Source organism: Rattus norvegicus, chromosome 11 (genome assembly GCF_021556685.1).
Source record: "Rattus norvegicus strain SHRSP/BbbUtx chromosome 11, alternate assembly SHRSP_T2T, whole genome shotgun sequence".
Classification (NCBI taxonomy): Eukaryota; Metazoa; Chordata; class Mammalia; order Rodentia; family Muridae; genus Rattus; species Rattus norvegicus.
This window is the reverse complement of record NC_141544.1, coordinates 89,083,859-89,100,852: the sequence shown is the minus strand read 5'-3', so window position 1 is coordinate 89,100,852 and position 16,994 is coordinate 89,083,859. Positions and strand designations below refer to the sequence as shown.

The 16,994-nt window shown below is 40.4% G+C and overlaps 1 protein-coding gene across 1 annotated transcript in view; it reads left to right on the top strand.

Annotated features, from left to right (window-relative positions):
- Tprg1 (tumor protein p63 regulated 1) overlaps positions 1 to 16,994 on the top strand; it is a 127,510-nt gene that overhangs the window by 63,141 nt on the left and 47,375 nt on the right. The window contains 1 exon segment of the mRNA NM_001108320.1: positions 2,583 to 2,759. Within this exon segment, the coding sequence (NP_001101790.1) occupies positions 2,583 to 2,759 (177 nt within the window).

Below are 16,994 nucleotides of genomic sequence, written 5' to 3'. Positions count from 1 at the left end.
ATTAGGCAGCTAAGTAGATAGAATCTATTTATCGAAGTTTTTGTAGCTAGCTGACCAGACTTCTCAGAAGTCTCCATGTTCCTGAGACAGAACAAGTGAAGCTAGCTGTCAAGAACTATCTCTCAGTAGAGAAGGAGTTGAATGTTGCTTTTGTATAGCCTGGGTGAAAACCACAGAACCAAGACTTCAGAGAGACCTCTTGGGTTCAAGGCTCTTTCTTTCCACCATATTGTGACTCTGACCTGATTTTCTAGCTGAATGATTGTGCATATAACCTCCTTCAGAGGATTGTGGGCACATGGAAAGTGAATACTTATGAACACACCATGGCCATTGTGCTATGGGCTCAGATTCCGTGCCTGCTCCTCCTCGGTTTCTCCTACTATTTTCCATCACCTCTAACTTCCTCTTTCATGTTTATCCCATTCCTTCTGCCATGGATGCACTTGTTACTTCCTCTTTCCCATCCTAATACTACAAAGAAGGTGGCATATGGAGTCAGTCATCCGAAGCCCCTTAGTGACTTGTGTCCACAGCACCCCTAAGCACTGCTAGGTTTAGAACCCTAATGGAGTTATTTCCCATGTTCCTCCCCACAGAATAACGAGGTAAGTCTTGTGTCCATTTCAGAGACAAGCTACTTAAGTCAAAGGAAGTTTTAAAGTCCAATCGTACAGGGTTATTAAGTGATAGAAATTCACATTTTTCACTCATGTAGTCATTTCCCACAAAGGATCCAAAGTCAAGTTTGACATCCACTTATTTACTCAGACATGTTTGTATTTCATTCATACACACATACACACATCCCCATGCATTTTCTTACAAATACGGTGGATAGCCCATACTTACTTGAATTACGTTACCTTCTGTAATCAGTAATTATTAAGCCCGGCCAGTGACTTTTTGGTACCCACTGCTAAACATTTTGTATATAATTCTTTCTTAGAAATCACGTAGATTAAAAAGTTCAGGCAATAAAATATGCCAGACCCAAAGACTTTACAATTTGATGAGCTTCCATATAATTAATGTTGCCTTTTAGAATGAGAACTGTAGAGATTCACGTTGGATTTTATACTTTCACTGTCAAATATATTTATGCAATTATAATATATTATAGGTAATTGTAATTATGTAATAAAATACAATAAATGTGCAATATGTTTGTAATACATTTAAAATGAGAACTAAATTGTGTAGATATATATGGGAAGAGAAAGGGTTAGGGTGCTCCTAGACAGCGTAATAAAGGGCCAGGCTCATCAAACAGCCTAAGAAACTGATGCATTTGAAGCATGACTGAGACATTGAGTTTTCTCTGTACTGACTGAAGGATGATGGGAAAAGTCCAGGCCGTATAGAGGTCTGTCATTTGTCTTAGAAGCCTTAGATTTGATCCTAAGTTAAAAGGATACCGTGCAGCAGAGTAAAGGGAGCAACACCATTCAGTTTATATTTTCTGATCTCCCCCATGGTTATTGCTCAGGTAATGTTGGGAACGTGGTGCCCATAACCATCACTCTGTTGATTATGTGTGGTCAGAACTGAGATATAAATAAAATAGTGTTTCAGTCTTTTAGTGAAAAGCACACACTAAAACAATTCTGATAAGTCAGAAAGGCTTTTTAAAATTAACTTATATTTACATACATGCATATTTGGCTAGCATGCATGTATGTGCACAATGTATATTTCTGATGCTCACGGAAGCTAGAAGAAGGCGTCATGTCCCATAGAACAGGAACCACAGATGGTTGTGAGCCACCATGTGGGTTCTGGGAATCAAACCCAGGTCCTTTGGAAGAGTAATCAGAGGTCTTAACTGCTATGCCATTGTTCCAGGCCCATAAGTCATAACATCTTATATCCTGATAGATATATTAGATGGACAGGCAGGAGCTGAAGAATATGGAGAATATGCAGAAATCACTTTCTCTTACTTAGAAGGCACGGTTGTTATTTCCTTCCTGTTTTCTTCCAGGATTCTTATTCACAGTGAAATGTTTCACATGCGCCCCGAAAAGCTCTCACTTTAGTAGCAAATCAAGTCAGTCTATACTCACCAAGCATCCGCTGTTCACTTTCTTGGTTATCTATTTGCCAGATGGATGTGGTGAGGTGGGCTTAGGTCATGACGGTCTGCACTTAAGTCTCTGTTTCATCACCGCATAACTGATAATGGTTCCTGGAGATCACTGTAAGCTATTGGGTAGGGACAGGGCATTGCGGTACAGCCTGAGTTGCAGGCATCATTGGAGGAGGGTTTCCTGGAGAGCAGGGAGGGTGTGAAACACAAACTGACTTGAGGCCAAGATGATGCAGACTTTGCTTTCCTCAATGAGTTTATCTAATGGGAGGCATCTTCAACTCTGTGCTCAGAAGACATTCGTTTCCCTGTTTGTTTGCTTGTTCTGTTTTTCTTCCCTCATCTCCTATACCTGGGGCAGACTGACAAAGGGTGTCAGTAGGGTACTTCTTAGCCCCCTTTTCTCTGTGCTGCCTGATGTCTTACAGAACCCTGTTATTTGTACTCAAGAGGCTATGTAGTAATTTCCTTTTCCCTGTGTTTGGTCCTTCAGGATTGATCACTGGAACAACGAGAAAGAGAAGATCCTGCTACTCACGGACAAGACCCTCTTGATCTGCAAATATGACTTCATCATGCTCAGCTGTGTGCAGACGCAACAGGTTCCCCTGAGTGCCATCTGCCGCATCTGCCTGGGCAAGTTTGTTTTCCCAGGGATGTCTCTGGACAAGTGAGTATAAAGCTCCGGACTTGAAGAAGCTGTGAGGCAAGGCAGACACAGGCAGGGAAACCGGTAACAATGGTCAATTGAGTAATATGGGCTAGAAGAAAACAGAGAGGAAGGGAAATCTTTCCATTTAGCTCATCAAAGTATTAAGTTAGCTTCTAATTGATGTTAAACACTGCAGATGTGACTTAAAGCAAACCGGTACTCTAGAATAAGAACCTAAGTAAATAGCTAAATGTATTTAGGGAGGGAGAGCAATTAGAATAAAAGGAAAGTTTCCTTCTCAAGTCACATGGCAAACAATTGGAGAAGGTTTCCTTGGACCTTGGAGAAGCACTTGAGCTAGTATTTGCTGTTGGGTAGGAGTTACCCCGACAGGGAGATAGTTATAGTATTCCAAGAGGGAGAGTAAGGCTGGGTTGGTGGCATATGATATGGTGGTGATTCATGTTGTTCTGTAAAACAAGATGGACAGATCTCAATATAGCCAGTAACTCTGTAGCTCTTTCAAACTCCTCCAGGGAGGTGAATAGGCTCAGACCATTAACAAGAGACTACCTGAGGTCTATGGAGGAGGAGTGTTGACCTGGGAAAGTTGTTGTGTTGATCTTGGAAGCACATGTATTCTCCAACCCTTATAGATATAACAGATATAAGCCTTAGGCTGGCCATCTTCTCCAATGGGTGAAGGTGAGCTCTTCTTATAAACTCTGAACTCACAGAAGGTAGGCAACATTTCTGGTTTTTATTGCATACCTGGTATTAGGTTTGGCACATTCAGTGCTCCAAGATCTGAGAACACCTTGAACAAGCATATAGTTTTCTTCACCAAAGCTTACCCTACCAAAAAGTTGACCTTAATTTGATTTTTTTCGTGGGTATAGAAAGTAACTAATTCATTTAGTTTATTGACTTTTAGAACAGGAGGTTTTAAAATAATAATAATATACATTTGAGATATATTTAAACATTACAAAATATTTATTTTTAAGACCACTGATTTCTTCTTTAGATCTTGTATCAAACTTTTTTTTAACATGGACACCAGTAATTTATTTCCCACTTTTGAAGAGGTTGTCTACAGACATGATATACCAAAAAGTCTCTGTGTATACATCTTTAAACTCTCTACTGCTAAAGATCAGCCTCAGTCTTTACTACTGCAGAGTGTTACTGTCTAAACCTACCTAGTTAGCTTCTCATGATGGATATATAGCTTTGCCATTGCTAACTGTGCTCCTGTAAATATTCTTGCCTGTGGGACTTTGCATAACTTTGCAAAGACATCTGTAACCTAGAGTTCCAGGGGTAGGATTTGATAGATTAAAGTCTAGTGAATCTTGAATCACAGAGATAGTCAAATGCCTACCAAATGAGGTATAAATATTGATACAGGAGGATAGCCTTTAGTTCATTGAATGTCATGAAACTTTCTTACCTTGCCAGGCAGCTAGATTAAAGAAATCATTTGTCATTTAATTTGCATTGCAAAAATGAGAAGGGAAAATCTTTTTCTGTAAGATGACCTGACCATTTATATCAGAGAAATATTTGTCTGTTCTGGTTTGAAGAGATGCTTGTGTGTCAGAATGTATCTCTTCTATTGTGTACGTTGTACTTACTTTGTCCTTGTATATCACAACACTTACAGCTTTATAACATTATTTTAAGGCCCCTGATTCTTAAGCGTAAGAGTTATCATTATGTTAGGGTTTGGAAATTTGTCTTTTTTGAGGAAGGCACGATATGGAATTGAATTATGATATACGTTTCCATGTTTTGAGTTCATAATTCAGCTTCTAAACATGGCTAAGTTGTTATTTTGTCTGAAATTTTCTTGAGTAGGGAAATATTCAACCAGCTAAATTTTTTCTACATGATTCATTCAGTAGTCCACCTTTCTGGTGGTTTGAAATGCACCTGCATCATACATCCCCTGCCTTACACATCTCTGGATAGTTCTGCATTTTTATTCTATTCTGCCCATCAAAGCACAGAACAGGTTTAATTAGTCTGTCATTTATTATTTTTGTGTTGTCAGAGGTTAATATATGCATTGTGCTGTTCTCATACAGTAAGTTAAGAAATATTCTTGCCTTTATTTTTCTAGCAGATTTTGTTTATGAGTAATTTAATTCCGTGTAGAATATTTGATAGCATTTACATGGGAAGTCTTGACATTACTAGGTGGAATAGTTTCTTAAATAAAATCAATTCTTGAATATTATATAATTATACTTTCTTTGATTTACTTTAGTTTTTGTGAGCTGAGTTTTTCGAGAAATCTCTTCAGCATATTTAGTTGGGCTCGAAGGTGTAAAGTTATTAAAAATAGTCGTCATTTCCCCTTTGATGTCAGTAAAACATGCTAGCAATGCCTTCACTTCCTATGAAGGGTGGTCTATGTCTTCTGAAGTTTCTACTTTCTATTAACTGTCTTAGATGGACATGCCTTTTGCCCCCTTTTACTTATACTTCCCACCACTTGATTACTGTTTACTGAAATTCTTCTGCTTTTTTCTCCACAGTTTTCCTCACCTGTTTATCGGGGTTTACTTTTCCTCTTCTATAGATGCTTAAAGGAGAAACCCAGGTTATTAATGTAGGATTTGTCTGGTTTTCTGTGATGAGTGTTCAAAGTTACCCTTTCAAATATGGGTTGTTAAGTATGAGTTTAATATGCATCATAAGCATGTATGTGCCTCAGGTGTCCAGCAGAGGGCATCAGAGCCTGTGGAACTATAGATACAAGAGGTTGGGAACCACCTGATGTTGGTGATGGGAACTGAACCTGGGATCCTCAACAAGAGGCATGTGTTTTCACATGTTGAGACACCTCTCCAGCTCCTCAAGTTTCCTCCTCTATTTTTGGTAGAGCCCAGTGTTTTAAAGTTTTGTTTTAAATCTGATATTATTTTAGCACCTCCATTTTTATACGTTCTTTTCTCATCGAGCTTCCTTTCTTGTCCTTTACTCTCTACTTACTCTCTGTATTTACTGACCGTTTCCTGTAGCAATCCCAGAGATCACACAGTTAATCAAGTCTGGTCACATTTCCCTTTTAACTAGAATAGTCACTCATTCCACATTTTATAAATGGTGTTTTAAAATGTTATTAAATAAAATTATTAATATGGCCCAGACACACTTCCAATAATGAAGGCAGAGTACTATGGAATTTTGAAATCAGCTTAAGCACAATTACTGGGACAATCACCCCTAATCTCTTTTGTTCTAGACTGTTAATTCTCTGCTGTGCTCCTCAGATACTTGCTGTCTTGTGTCTCACCTGGGTTATTTCTGCTCCATCAGTCAGTCCTTAGGGGAGTTTCACTAGGACATGTCCTCTTAACCATCATGTCTAATGGAAACTTCCTGTTCTCCCTGTCTTTCTTTCTCCTTCTCCCTCTTTCTCCTCTCTTCTCTTCCCTCATGGTCCTTATCTGTGACCCCCAGCCTGGTAAAGGAAACCCTGCCTACTTCTAGTCTTCTCAGTACCTGGATGTAGCCATCTTTAACAAATAGCTTTAACTTGGGGAGCAAGATTTACACAACAAAGGCTGGCGAATAGGAGAATCTTTTCAGCAGTGCCAACCAGATCTTGGGGTTCAGAATTTAGCATTCTAAACACAGCAGCCCCTGGCCAACCACAACCACATTTCGTGAATTTGGATATTGTCACTCCTTTCCTATCTTTTTCCTTTACTTTTGGTTTTGTTGTTCCTTTTTGCTCTTATTTTGACCACATATTTGCCATTCCTGGATTCTAGCTCATCCATTGGCTTTCATCTATGGTATGTGTTGTGGTTATTTAATGCAGAAATCATCAACCTTAACGTTATTGGCGGCTTGGACAGATGAGATATTTTTTCTGGGCAACTGTCCTGCATTTCATAACATGTTCAGTAGTATTCTTGAAGCCTACGTGTATACCTACCACTAGAGAACACTTGGCATTCTTTTTATGTCTTTAGTTTTGCCTTTCCAGAATGTCACATAGTTATATCTGTGTAGACTTTCCGGATTGGTGTCTTTGATCCAGAAATATGTATGTGAGATTACTCTGTATGTTTTGTGGCTTGCTGATCTCTGAGGATGACCACATAATCTCATACCTTTTCAACTGTCTACAATTTACTGAATATTTTTCGTTCAGACACCTAGTTTTCTTAATTCACACATACTTGGAAACGATGCTTTTGCTTTCTGGGTTCCAGGTTTGCTTAATGACAGACACACAGTCATTGCATTTATAGTTCCTCTCTTTGCCCATTTGTTTAGTAAGTTTCCCGGCTACCTCATCCATCTGGGATGAAAAAGAAGAATTCCATTTTTTTTTATTTCTGTTGTGATCATTTTACCTTTATCAAATTACATTATACATTATGGATATTGGTAAGGTGTTGTTTATGTACAAACTTTCACAGGTGCTTAAGATATTTTTAATTATAAACTGCATATTCTGTAATCCTTATGTTCTTTAAAAAATTTCTTATGGTCCATCATTACCTATTTTTAAATTTGACCTTTCTGAATCACTTTGGTTTTGATGTGTTAGCATGTAGTGCCTAAATTAAATTTTACCTTACAATCCAGAATGGAGGGTATTTAAGATGGACGGTTACGTATAGTCAGATAATAGCCATGGTCTTAGTTCTTCTACCTTGATTTGTTGTTATAGTTTAGAAATATATTGCCACATTGTTTATGTTTATGTTGTTTTAAACTCTGTGGGGTTTTTTCCTCCAAATTCACATTTGTAGTCTGTGTCTCATATTACTGTTGACTGGTTCCAAGGGTAACTGAACACAATATTCTATCTTTTCTACCTCACTACTTCTACACCATTAATCTTCAATACATTTTGCTTACAATAAACATTGCTACTTTAACAATTATTTTCTTGAGTAATGCTCCCATTTAACATTCTCTCATCATTTACACTGAGCAGCTATTCTGAAAGCCGAGAGCTCTGCAAATTTCTTCAAGTCTCCTATCCTTGCCTCCTTCGTTCCTTATTTTCACCAAACACTTTATACTTTTATGGAATATTTTATTCACTCTCCCATGAGGTATCCAATTATTTCTATTAGGAACTGATGTAACGCCAGACTTCCTAATTAACCTGTGTCGATATATCTGGCTTTGTATTCTGCAGATAGAGTGAGAAAGGCTGGGCCAGATGCCTGCTGTTGAGCACCAGAGGTCTGGTATAAAGGAGTTCCTGAGTGAGCGTTGTTGAGGGGGAGTTAGCAGGACTTCCACATCAGAGTGCTTAGTTAGGAACACAGCTCTGGATCCATATCCAGTTTTTGTGGCGGTTAACTTTATTTCCTCATCTTCAAAAAACCTCAGTTAATAGTCCTGCTTCATTAACAGCTTTAGTATTAGGTCCATTCTAATGACACGATAGAAAGCACTTTGTAATATAACTTATGCTTTTCAGGTGCTAGCAAACTCCGCTTTTCTTTTACATTAAAGCTTTTATTAACGTGAAACTTAGTAGATTCAGTTGATTGTTATCTTTGCTTCCAACTGAGTTGGCCTTTCTCAGTTATTAAGCCACCATTTTCAGGTCAGGCATGAGGCAGCAGCAGCAGGCAGAGTAGGAGGCAAGGGAGAGGCAGTTGCAAAAGAGGAAGACAATGGACTCCTGAGAGAATCCTCGACCAGTGAGTTTCCTTCAAGAAACAACAGCCAAGAACTCCGACAGCCCTGGCTGCAGGTGGAGTTGATATGGAAGGGTCCCTGTCTTCACTAAAACCATTGACTTTCAACAGCCAGGAATAAGCAAGACTGTTTGGCTTTTCTATTTAAGAAAAGTGAGAGTTTGGGGTCCAGGTACCATCAGCTATTAAAGTTGGGCCTAAAACCTGTTTTCTTTCTCTTTTCTACCTTTTTATTTGATTTATTTGAGTACACTGTCACTATATTCAGACACACCAGAAGAGGGCATTAGATCCCATTACAGATGGTTGTGAGCCACCATGTGGTTGCTGGGAATTGAACTCATGACCTCTGGAAGAGCAGTCAGTGCTCTTAACCATTGAGCCATCTCTCTAGCACCTCTTTTTCCTTTTTATAATTTATAATGTCCCCTTTTTCTTGAAATCCCTCTTTGTTCTGTCCTCTCCCCTCCTCTCCTTCCCCTCCCCTTTCCATCCCCTCTCCTGCCCTCCCTTTCTCCCTCCCTTCTCTTCTCCTCCCCTTCACTCCAGTCTCCTATCTCAAGCCCTCCCCTTTGGCTTCTGTTCTACTTTTTGTTTTGTTTTGTTTTCTTTGTTTGTTTGTTTTGTTTTTTGTTGTTGTTGGCTTTTTGTTTTGTTTTGTTTGCCTATGCTCTTGATCTTTCTTGTCTTTGTCTCTGCAACTCAGGGTGAAGACCTCACTTCCTGCTACTGCAACTATGGCTTCTCCTAAGGCCTCCACAGAGGCCATTAGAACTGAGCGGAGCATGAGCCAGTGTGTGTCATATGCTGGTCTTTATGGAACTGTTGTTTTAATTCAGTTTGTTTGTGGTATAAAGAAAAGGAGGGGTACTGGCAAGAGAACCTTAAAGAGTAGAGATCATTTATTGGTCAGACGAAAGCTGAGATTCTCTTGGATTAGAGCGTACACCATAGACAAAGCCAGGAAGAAGCCCAGTCTCTACGATGGGAGCTCAATGTTATTTCTATATTAATTAGTTCTATTCCCAGATTTTAATTGAAAACTTATTTCCATAATTGTGTTTGCAATCTCTCAGAACAAATAAGCGGAGGGGAAGCCTGGCCTCTAATCGAAGGAGTAAATCCTACCCATATATTCCATGCTGTGTGAATTTGGACAAATCACTAAACTTTTTTATTTTCCTTTTGGGACAGAAGTTTAGTGTTTGGTCCGGACTGACCTTAAACTAATAAAATTCCAGGCTCCATCTCCTGAGCAAGAGGGCTGTAGTCTTGTGTCGCCATTCTTGATGTAGCTTTAATTCTAATGTGCCTCAATTTCTAATTGATGAAATATACATAACAAAATAATGTAATTAAATTACAATATATATAAATATAAAACAGAAATAAAATAATAAAATCCTTATTGGCTACCTCATAGGTAGACTTGAGTGATCAGTACGGAAGTATTTTGTAAATGCACTTAAAGATTAAAAAAAACTCACGTTGATTTTTCACTTTTTCTGATGTTAAAAATATATTCACAGAGGATAGGAAGAAAGGTCAGATTCTGAGTAGTCAGAGCCCTCTCCTGCTTCTGGGAAAAAAGGTCGAGTCATCTGAGGTAGGGGTTCTCTGTCTTATTTATTTATTCTTTTGTTCGTTTGCATGATTTTTCGAAGCATAGTTCTCCATGTAGCCCTGGCTATCCTGGAACTCACTCTGTAGATATGATTGGCCCTGAGCTCGGAGATCAGCCCGTCTCTGTCTCTGGAATGGAGGGATTAAAGGAGGTACACCACCACCGCCCAGCTCCACCACCTACCAGATTCACCTAATTCTCATTCTCAAGAGCATTTAAATTTCTGAGGGGCCACTTCTCACTGTGATTTCTTTTGAACCCTAGCAGACAGATTTGCCTCTGAATGACTGGAGCAAATGACTTGAGTCCATTGCCCCAGTCTCCTCATTTGCAACCTGGAAGGGGGATGTAATAATGCCAGTCTCTGAGGGGCCTGTGCTGGGGTTTGATGAGTTAAACATGCGCCATACCTGGAACATTATCTGATGAGGACTAAGCGTTTGAGAGACAGAAGCACATGCAAAGGCTTGGCGGGACCTTGTCCTGACCAAGTTTCCTGACATGTCTGTTGGTTTCTTGACCTTTCTGAATCTCATTTTGCCGACGTGATAACACCACTGGGCTTCCGTGTTTCTTAGTGGTATTGACATTCGTATGCGCACACGGGCCTCTCTTGGCGTAGCAATCTTACAGAAGCCATTCCTTTTTGTGAACGAAATTTTACCCAATCAATTCCTCCTGTGAAAAATAGCTCTAAAAAGAGGATTTCTGCTGAGAAATACTGTTGCTGTCACATTGATATGCCAGCCAAAGATGAGTGGCCCAGACCGAGAAATGTCTTCCTACACGTATATCTCTCCATGTAGTTTTCATTTGCATTCTGTAAACATGGATATTTGCTCACAGACCTCAGCTGGTTTCTGTGATCAACACCTGTTCCATTTCTGGAGATACAACTCGAGTATCCTCTGCCCCTGGGGGAGACTAGGGATAAGCATGTAGAGAAGGGAAGCTGGACCTTCCTATACACTCTTCTATAGTCTCAGCCTTGAATCTGTGAACCCAAGAATCTGAAGGCCACAGTGATGCTCCATGCCCCCAGCATTCCAATTTGGCACCCCTTCTTCAGCTGAGAGCTTCAAAGAGCTTCTGCCCTGCGTAAAATCGGCTCCCGGCCCAGGCTGATTCTGCTGGCTTCGCGTCTGTCAGTGTGTTCTAATCACTGTTATAAGTGTGGTTCTGCGGAACACCTTGTAAAATATTTTCCTATTGCTCCAGCAACATCTCCTGTCTAGACAATGTAATTATGAGCACAGAGCAAATAGCTGAAGTGTATGCCGCCCCCAAGGGTTGCATAACTTCAGGAGCAGGGCTAGGGAGACAGAGGGAGGTGTGGATGCTGTTACGAAGTCATGCTAGTTACTTTTGTGTTGACCTGACCAGAAAATCGAGTGTACCAAAAGAATCTGAATAACTTTTAATTAAGAAAAAATGATCTGGAGCAAGCTGGTATTTTGTTTTCTCAAACTCAGGGGGATTAAAGATGCCTATGGAATTCTTTCTAATCGCATTTCCCCCTTGGCTTTAGAGGTGGTTAATGGTCTTCGCTTTAGTTTTTTTTTTTTTTTAAAGCCACTTATTAATAATCTTCCCTCCCTGCAGCAGCATTTTGAAAATCAAACAAAGCTCCATAAATGTCGTTCTTTCCAACTCATATTTAAATTCCGTTTGGTGAGTCCTTCTTGAGATCGGGCCATTGTGTGTGCATTTTGAGTACCGCAGAGGAAGAAGACAGTCTCTGCTTCCAAGATGTGGAACTTGCAGGGAGGCAGATCGGTACACACTGTGCATGCGCTTCTGAGCTGCTTCCGGTTTGGGTTCCAGTAGCCAGCCAGTATGGTCACAGGGCAAGGGGAGAGAATTTGTGGTGGAAGTAATGAAGAGAGCCTGGGAAGGGGGTAAAACGGAAAGGTCCCCCTAGAGTCACCTGTAGACAGCAGCCCAGGAGTGGTGAATAGGGCATGTTTGACTATTATGATGTGCCAAATCTCCAAGGTCTTAGGGCTCAGCATCTTAGGGCTCACCTGTTAGAAATTTCTGAATGATCTGCAATGACAGGATGAGGAGTTTGGGGTTTAGTCACACCCTGGCACGGTGTTGAGAGTTCAGGGAGTGGGGAATCCAGAAACCATTATATTCTTTCCTTTAGAAGATAAGAGTAGTAACAATATGGGAAATGGTTTGGTTGGGAAAGAATTAAACCAGAGAAAGTGCCTAGCTAGGAGATAACCTCCTAATAGTAGGATTGGAAAATCACAGGGTTTTCATCTGGGCTGGTGGATAGAAATAAGGAGGGCTCTAGAGGAGGCGTGGCCAGACTGGGCTCTCTGGCATGATGGGATTTTTGTGATATGGGTAAGGGGAAGGGGGTTCAGACAAAGCTTACTAGTGAAGATGCTCTATGTGCCTATTATTACAGAGTGTTTAGAGTGCCTAAGATACCCAGGGAAAAGAAGAGAGTTGAGATAACTGCTACAATTGAACCAAAACTTGGTTCAGCCATACTCCTGTGTTTCAGACTCTCTCCTAAAATCTCCATCAAGCTGCCAGTGGTATACAAAGTCACTGTCAAAGAATACCACTTCCACTTGCTGTTGGCAGACCGGGTCTTTACTGACAGTTGACAGAGGAATCAGTTTCCCTGTGATGTGTGCCTCTTCATAAAGCCACTGGCAACATGATTGCTGACTTCTCTTGAGGAGGAAAGAAAGAGGGGTGGGGGAAAGAGGAGTTGAGTAAGCTAGGAGCCAGTGTTTGGTAACCGGATCCAAGAAGGAACATCTCATCATTTCTACAACATTCTGCATTGTTCTAGAGGCAAGTGACTAAACCAGCTCACCTATGGAGGGAGGCTATTACCTAAGACATGCAGATCAGAGAGTAGACATTGCTGGAGGCCACTGACAGACAGCTTCCCACTCTCAGGACACTAGAACCTTTATTACCGTCGTTGACCTAGACTGAAGTGGTGAGGTTGCATGTAAGGAAAGACTTCCCTACAAAAGGAATTCTGGTGTTGGCCGTAAGTTAGGGTGAGGGACACTGTGAAGAATATGTTGCAAAAAAGCAAGAATAGATGCAAAGTAGAGAGGGAGTACGAACCCTGGAGGAGCTGTGAATGTTACTGGGACTCCAGTCTGCTGCAGAAGGCCTGAAGGACAGACATGAAGATGAGTTTTCTACTTATCCATTGAGAAGCTATGACCACAGGGGACAGCCGCGACAGTCATATTTTACGTGTTGCTTGTATGGGCACTCACCAAAGAGTGATGAGGTTGATTAGTTAGATCAGCCTGGACAGCACTGTCACAAAGCTGTGGGGAAATGGGTCTGATTCAGAGTATGAGACTGAGGAAAAGCGTCCACTTACCTCTTAGGATAACTACATCTCGTGTAATGAGATAATGCCCATAAATCACCCAGGTTCTGAAGTGGAAGACATTATATAAACAGACGTCTTTATTGTTGAGGGAGGAGCGGTGGGAACGATTGAAGTGAGAAGTGCATCTGGATATCATGGCATTAGATTTCAAAGGGTCACTTCAAGTAAAAAATCAAGAGAGGAGAGCATCGCTGGTGGTCGGGATAGTGTTGGGTTGGAGAGGAGGGTGGGGAGGGGGAAGTCTTGCTTTTCCAGTGAATTCACTTATAATGAGCAGCTGCGCCTTTTAATCCTAGTTAAAGGAGGGCAACTACTTACAAACACAATACAGAGTCTCCACCTCTGGAGAAGAAAACCTGGTTTGTTTCAAGCCTGTCTCCAGCTTGCCATAAGGCTTCTTCCTGCAGCGTCCTGGTTTGCTCCCCTCCATTAACATACAAAGGTTTAAAATGAGGTAATGGTAATTCTGTCATGCCTGGTGTTAATTAATCAAAATGTTAGAAGTTTCTAACATTTCTTCTATTATGTGAGGAACAATAAGAATTCTGTTAGGGTCAAAGTACATAGTAGCCAGAAGCCATGTTGTATTTTGCTTTGGGAATCTTTAACATTGTAAATAAATGGTACACTTGGCATAGACCCATTTATTGTACAGCTTTAAAAGAAGGGTGATGAGGGAGAGGGGAGACAGGTCAGAGCCGCTATTTCTTTTCTCCATTCAATTCGAATATTCTTTTTCTGTTTTTCTTATTCCTGTCCTTCTAAGTTCAAACCCTCAGCCATGATCATATAAATCCTACTTTTTTTCTGTAATAATTCCTATTTTTTGTCCTATTAAAAACACCTAGGAATCAGCTGGGTTAGTGTAGTTGTGGTACTGAGAGGATTAGGACAGAATTCAAGGCCACTCTGGGTCACAAAGTGAGACTGCCTCAAACTAGAACAACTACAGCAATACCAAATATAGTTAGACATGAAATAAGTTCAAATTTTATTTATTTACATATAGCTGATAAGTAGGCTTATCTCTCCATGAGAGGAATGGAAGAAATTTCGTTGAGAGGACAGGCTGAGAAAAATAACAGGTTTTGGGGTGGTTGTCTGTCCTATGGAGAGCCTCCTGGACTTCTCATTCTTTCCTTCTGTGAATACTCTTCAGTATGACTCAAGAAGATAGGACACTTCTTTTCTTTTCTTGCAAATAACTATGGAAATGGGTCTCTAGTGTCCATAGGAGTCAGGATAAGAAGTCCGCTAAACTCTGAAAAGCAATTGCAAACAGGTTTGAATTATCCAGGAGACATATAGGCATGGTGTAAGCAACCTTGAAACATGTCACCGAAACGCCCTTAAAAAGTATTTCCCCAAGGTTTTAAAACTAAGGATGATGGAAAGAAGCTAATTTGATATCAGTATCCATGGGCCTGGTCTTCCTTGTGATTTCCTTTGGTTTGTATTTTTATCTTCGCTTGAGTGGAGAGGACCACAACCTCTTTTGAGACTAGGCTCACAAGCCTTTTTATGGCTGTCCGTATAAGTGCTTAGTAGAGCAAGGTAAGATGCACCCTCTCTTCGGAAGAACATCCTCAAGTCGGAAAAGGTGTGGCACGTAGGGCCCCTCTTCTTCCACGATGGCAAGCAGCTTCTCCACAGAGAGTTTTTAGTCACGAATACATTTTTTTCTCTGCACCTCTCTGTTCTGGTAGCATCTTGAACTTTCTGTTCTCAAACTCTTAAATCAGCAGGAGAAAGGTACATTAAATGCTGAAGGGTGAGTGCCTGGCAGTTCTGCCTCCCTTTCTGAGAGGATACCCCAGTTATTGAAGCAGTCATATACCTAACTGAAATACTAAACCATGGACACATGATTAGCCTCCCTAAGTTGGTCTAAGTTGGGTCCAGTACAGTAGTTAAGGATACACTCTTCCCTCCCCTCTAAAGTTAATGTGGGACCAACGACAGCAGAGCAGGAGTAGGCAGGCGTCCCCTCTATACTCCTCCTCTGCCCACTGTTGATCTTTCTTCATCAAGAGAAAAAAATGTGCCCTTGCTCATAACATCGGAGCTTAATACCATTTGAAAAAAAGTATGGATGTATATATGTATATGCATATATATACATACATGTATAATATATAGGGATACATATGTAATATATGTAAATTACACACATATTATACACATGTATGTGTACATATACATGTATGTGTGTAATAAACATATTATACACATGTATGTATGCATATATTGTCTATGTATACATATATATGTATGTATGTGGCACTCATAAACAAGTAACATGTTCCATACACGCTAGCTTTCTTTTGCTTCCCTTTCAGCTTATTTTACTTTTTTTCTTCTCTTGGAAGATGGTAATTTCTTCTCAGTATCCTGGAGATAGAACAAATCCTAATAGGTAGCCAATCTTGAAAAGCCACTGAGTCCTGGATCAGGGAAGGCAGGTACAGGTCTGTGTTGTGAGGAGAGGGGTCTTAGTCATTCCTTTCATTGGAGTAGACCTGTGACTCTCAGACAGTGGGAGTCAGGTCTCTGATGGCCAGAGGAAGACAATGATGTGCTATTGATGAGAGAGAAGTTATTTCTTGACCAGGAAGTTACCTATAAAATTGCCCAGATGAATGCAATGGTATGCCCCAATTCAGACCAAACAGGAAATACATATAAAAGGTCTAGGGCAAGATTTTAAAATCGTTACATGGTCACATAGAGCACAAGTGGCTCTGTTTGGAACATTTGATGATGAGGAGAAGCTTGTTCTCACAAAATGTAACTTATAACCAAGATCCTTAAGTGAGAAGTCTCTCTTGATCTTTATGGTTTATAAGCCAGGGATGGTGGGTAACCATGGCCTGTGAAATTCCAAACAATATGAACATTTTCCTCAATGGGATGCCGAGGCAGGTGTATCACGGTGGTTTGAGACAACCCTGGTCTCCATAGTGAGCTCAGGGTAGCCTGTGCATTTTGCCACGTGTTCTCGTGACTGTCTCTTTCCTTTAGTAGTAAATTAGAATTTTAAGCACCTAGGTCAGAAACAATTATTAGTTATGTTAAGTTCAATCTGGTTATACAAGAACTGGAAGACTAGTAGTCTTTGTATGGAAAAAAGATATGAAATATATTGTCTCTGTTCCCAATCTGCTTGAGATCTCATTGTATACTAAAAGATAAATATGCAGCAAAAGAATTTTATGAGACATAACTTGACAACGTATAAGTGAAAAATGGAAGAGAGGCTGCGTAAAGACCAGGCAATTTTATTTTAGGGCTGGGACGTTCACAAAGAATATATTTTGATATGGAAGAGGGAAGTGGCTCCTAGACTGAGGGGGGAAATTTGCCAAAGAGATAAGAAGATATAAACCTGTAACAAGTTGCTTAGGAAACCACCGCAGGGCCTCCTGGGTAACTGGGGTGTGCGCAGAGGGGATAGACAGAGGAGCGCATGCTCACGGCCTGCAGAGTCAGGACAGAGTGTTTTGTTTGTTTTGATTGGCTAATTTCAGTCAAATGTTTTAAAGCCTGGAGGCTTTGCACACCTT